This window comes from Protobothrops mucrosquamatus, unplaced genomic scaffold (assembly GCF_001527695.2).
Source record: "Protobothrops mucrosquamatus isolate PMUCROS unplaced genomic scaffold, P.Mucros_1.0 scaffold1, whole genome shotgun sequence".
Lineage (NCBI taxonomy): Eukaryota > Metazoa > Chordata > Lepidosauria > Squamata > Viperidae > Protobothrops > Protobothrops mucrosquamatus.
In genome coordinates, this window is record NW_015386388.1 from 5,692,462 (window position 1) to 5,697,511 (window position 5,050).

At 47.9% G+C, this 5,050-nt stretch overlaps 1 protein-coding gene across 1 annotated transcript in view; it reads left to right on the plus strand.

Moving 5' to 3' along the window:
• The window catches only part of SMARCD2 (SWI/SNF related, matrix associated, actin dependent regulator of chromatin, subfamily d, member 2), a 51,333-nt gene that overhangs the window by 24,914 nt on the left and 21,369 nt on the right, over positions 1-5,050 (plus strand). Inside the window, exon 2 of the mRNA XM_015832297.2 lies at positions 3,492-3,679. Within this exon, the coding sequence (XP_015687783.1) occupies positions 3,492-3,679 (188 nt within the window). The remainder of the gene's footprint in view (positions 1-3,491; positions 3,680-5,050) is intronic.

Below are 5,050 nucleotides of genomic sequence, written 5' to 3' on the forward strand. Positions count from 1 at the left end.
CAGCCTTCCCCGCCAGGGGGTCCCCCCCTCCCCTCAATTGAAGGAGGGAGCGGGTCACCCTGAAGAGGGAGGCCGGGCGATTATCTGATGACGCAATGAGGGTGGAGTAGTAATTAGACCTCGCCACCCTCATCGCCACAAGGTAGGATCTAACATGCATCCTTACCTGTGTTCGGTCGGATTCGGTACGGGTAGCCCTGGGCCAGACTGCATTCCAGGAATCTCCAATGGTTCCTGCTCCCCTTCCAAAGGTTGGGCACCAGCTCCTCCAACCAACAGGTAAGGGTTCCTGCTCAGACCCTGCGGTCCCTCCGATGGTGGTTCTTGTCAGTGGTAGCCAGAGGGTCATTCTTCAAGGAACCCGTCCGGCTCACACTTATGACAGACGCCAGTCTGTTCGGCTGGGGAGTGCACCTTCGGTCTCAGTTCGCTCAGGGCCGGTGGTCCCGAGCAGACCTGAGACACAATATCAATTGGTTGCAGCTCAGAGCCATACACCTGGCTCTCTGCCACTTCCGCAACAAGGTTGCGAGGCAACAGGGACAGTCCTTATGGACAACGTGGCGGCAAAGGCCCACATGGACCAGCAAGGGGTACCCAGTCCAGGTCCCTCATAGCCGAGGCCCAGTTATTGGGCTCCTGAGCAGAGACCAACCTGTCCTCCCTCAGGGCCGAACACGCCTCGGGGCAGGCGAACCGGCAAGCGGACTTTCTAAGCAGGTCGACCATGGATCATTCTGAATGGCGCCTGCACCCGGATTTCTTCGCAGAGATAGCGCAGCGCTTCGGACAACCGGTCATAGACCTGTTCGCTTCTCCTGCGAACTCCCAGCTCCCAAGATTCTTCTCCCGGTTCCCGTCTTCAGGGGCAGAGAAAGTGGATGCTCTTCGTGGTCTATGGCCAGGGGGCCTGCTTTACACGTTTCCCCCTCTCCCTCTGACTGCTGCAGGAGTGGGCAGAGGTAATATTCGTAGCCCCGTACTGGCCACGGAGGCCGTGGTTTGCCGACCTCGTGAATCTCGCCAGATCTCCCCCATGGAGGATTCCCCCAGATCGCGTATCTCTCAACCAGGGAGTTCTACAACACCCAGAACCCCAGTGGCTGCAGTTAGCCGCCTCGCACTTGAGCGCCGGATCCTGACCCGGGAATCATATTCATCAGGCATGATTTCCATGATTCAGGCCTCCCAACGGCCAGCGACAAATCGCATCTATGACTCCACATGGAGGAATTTTTGCCATTGGTGCGAGAGGAGGCAGCTAGATATCTTGGAATTGATGATTCCACAGATTTTGGAGTACTTGCTCGAAGGCCTCGATAAGGGCTTAGCGCCTAATACCATCCGCAGGCAGGTTGCGGCCCTATCAACCTTACTTACCTGTGCCAATTCTGTTCCTTTGGCCCAGCATCCCAGAATATGCTCCTTTCTTAAGGGCGCCACCAACACAAAACTGCCCGTGATACATAGGTATCCCTCTTGGGAATTGCCGTGGATATTACGGGCTCTCGCCAAGCTACCGTTTGAGCCTCTCATAACTTGTGCTCTGCAGTTCTTGTCTCTCAAGGTTGCCTTCCTGGTCGCTATCACGTCAGCCAGGCGAATCTCTGAGCTTGCGGCACTGTCGATCAGGGATGACCTCTGTATCTTTCACCAGGACCGGGTGGTCCTTCGCTTGGATCCTACCTTCATTCCCAAGGTCAACACCCTTTTTCATAGGGCCCAGGAGATTGTTTTGCCAGATTTTTGCCCTAATCCGTCCCATGACTTGGAATAACAGGGGCACACACTGGACGTCCGCAGTGTGTGCCGTTCACCTGCTATTATATCAGGTGAACGGCTTCCTTCCGCAAGTCTGAAGCCCTCTTCGTCTCCTTTCACCATTCCTCTATGGGACAGAAAGTGTCTGCCTCAACCATAAGGTGGATCAGGGCTTGTATTGCGGAGGCGTACCAGTCGCGTTCCCTGTCAGTTCCAAGTCATGTCATGGCACATTCAACTCGCAGCGCTGCGACCTCCGCGGCATGGGCCACACAGGCGTCCATCGAGGAGGTTTGTAGGGCTGCGACATGGCCTTCGCTTTCCCCATTTGCGAGGCATTATAAGCTAGACAGGTTTGCCTCCGCGGACGCCTCCTTTGGACGGAGGGTCCTTCAGCAAGTGGTATCTAGGGACGAGACTCTGGCCATGACTGCTTCCCACCCATTGGGACAGTGAGGCTTTGGTATGTCCCATTGGTGGATTCTCCATCTCCTGTGCTGGAGAAGGGGCGTTGTCTTACCTGAATGCCTTTTCTCAGCACAGAGATGGAGAATCCACTTTCACCCCTTTGGGTCCATCAGGGCCGGTGTTAGGGGTCTGGGAGCCAACACGTCAGACTGTCATCACTGGCTTTCGCCCTTGTCGAGACTGGGTGTGTCCTAGTCCAGGACGGGCGTGGCAAGTGTGACTGACTTGATCTAATGGGCAGGAAGACAGACCAAACCCATCGGTGGATTCTCCATCTCCGTGCTGAGAAAAGGCGTTCAGGTAAGACAATGCCCCTTCTAACATATGCCAACAAAACATGGACAGTAACTTCACAAAAGCTATGAGTGGCGCAAAAAACCATAGAAAGATACATGCTCAGCATCACAAGACAAGATAGAAAGATCTGCACATGAATTAGAGAACAAACGAATGTATATGATATCAAGAGAGTAAAAGTATTGAAATGGAAATGGGCTGGTCACATAGCAAGACGAACTGATGGTAGGTGGACTAAGGCAGTCATAGATGGATTCCACTTGATAAAAAGAGACCTAAAACAAGATGGATCAATGACATCAGCAAGTATTGTGGGCCCAATTGGCAAAAGAAAGTTCAAGGTCATATTAGTTGGAAAAATGCAGAGGCTAGAATGATGGTTGGAAACATGCAGTGGATAGACAATGGCTAGAAATGATGATGATGATGATGATGATGATAAAGAAGAAGAAGAATGTATAATTTTTACCAATATAGATGGTAAGCAACTCCAACTTAATTTTCCTTTAAGCTATAATTTGATGTAAATGTAGATTTAGTCAATAGTTCCTTCCATTGTTGCATTGTAATTCTTGGAAATTTTACTTCCATTTTGTCATACAATTTTTTTTGTTATGACTTCTAAACAAGAGATGTATGCATATTGTACTGATTTTATATGAGTATTTATAATTCGTGGGTTTTTTTATTACACTGTTACCATTGTATATTGCAGCCTTTACTGAGTAATTTTTTCTGTTTTTAATCTATGTATGTAATTTTATTTTTCTTGCTTTAATTCTGTCCAGCATGAAAAGCATTTGAAGGAGAAACCAGGATGAAATTCTTGGGCTTACTATTCACTTTATAACATTCCATACTTTTATCAAACTTTGTCTGATAATATGACTTTTAAGCTTCCAATGAATTATTGAGAGTTGCAGGGCCAAGTTTTCTAAAATGCCCATTTTTTTCTTTTACACCAGCGCCCTGGAATGCTGTCTAGTGGAAGAATGCCTATGGCAGGATTACAAGTGGGATCACCTTCAGGCTCTCCATATGGTACAGCTTCTTCCATGAGACCTGGAATGCCACCATCCCTGATGGATCCCTTCCGAAAGCGTCTACTTGTTCCTCAGGCACAGCCGCCTCCAGCACTTACACAAAGGCGAGGGTAAGAATGTGCAATAAGTGGAATGTTCGTTGTACAAGTGATCATGAATTAATGACCACTCATTCAGCAACTATTTGAACTTAGGACAGCACTGAACAATTATTATTTATGAATATCCTCAAAGTTCCAGCTGTCACTGTGCCCCCTCAGTCACATGATTGTGATCTGGGTGCTCAGCAACTGGCCCAGATTTCAGATTATTGCAGTGTCCTGTGTGACATGATGACAATTTGCAACCTTCCTCCACATAAAAGAGGAAGCCTGCAGGAAGATGGAGACATGGTCACATAAAAATGATCCCCAGTGATATGCTTAATAATGATATCTGGGGATTGCTGGGACTGCTTTACTAAGCAGCTAGATTTACACAATATTTCCCTTTATAATCACATTGATTTACGATGAAAATTTTGGTCCTGATTACCAAGGACCACCAATAAGCATTCTGTTTGTTTTTGTGTTCTATTTATTAGAACACAAAAGCCTTTTATGATTGTGTACATTTGATAAAGATACATACATTTTGAATAAATGTATGAATAAAAGAGTGGAAAAGACAGCTATATATTGTTTTACTTTTTAATCTTCTGTATATGAAACATGTCTTGAAATATGTGATATTTATAAAGATGGAAAAAGTTTTAGCTTCTATTCTTTCTTCTTCACATACCTCTTCCATCTTAAAGTTCTCCCTTGCTTCAGTCATACATACTGATGAGATGGGATAAGAGACTACTGGGTGTCTGAATGCTATCAGAAGCTGCTCTATTATTTATTTATTTATTTATTTATTATTTGAATTTATATCCCGCCCTTCTCCTTGCGGACTCAGGGCGGCTGACAATCAATTAAAAACACCACTAACAATCACAAATTAAAATTAATTAAAATGAAATATTTAAATTGTCTAATTAAAAAGTAATTAAAAACCCCTCTAAAAAACCCCTCTTAAAAATTATCCTAGGCCAGTCCCGCTTGTTGGAACAGCCATGTCTTGAGGGCGCGGCGGAAGGAAGGGAGATCAGGGATCACCCTGATCTCTGGGGGCAGCTGATTCCAGAGGGTGGGAGCTCCCACAGAGAAGGCCCTCCCCCTTGGGGTCGCCAGCCGGCACTGTCTGGCCGACGGCACCCTGAGGAGACCCACCCTGTGGGAGCGTACTGGCCGATGGAAGGTAATCTGTGGCAGAAGGCGGTCTCGAAGGTATCCTGGTCCGCTGCCATGGAGCGCCTTAAAGATGATAGTCAGTACCTTGAAGCGCACCCGGAAGGCCACCGGCAGCCAATGCAGCTCGCGCAGCAGCGGTGTTACGTGGGAGCGACGAGTCCCTCCCAACACCGCCCGCGCGGCCGCATTTTGGACTAGCTGGAG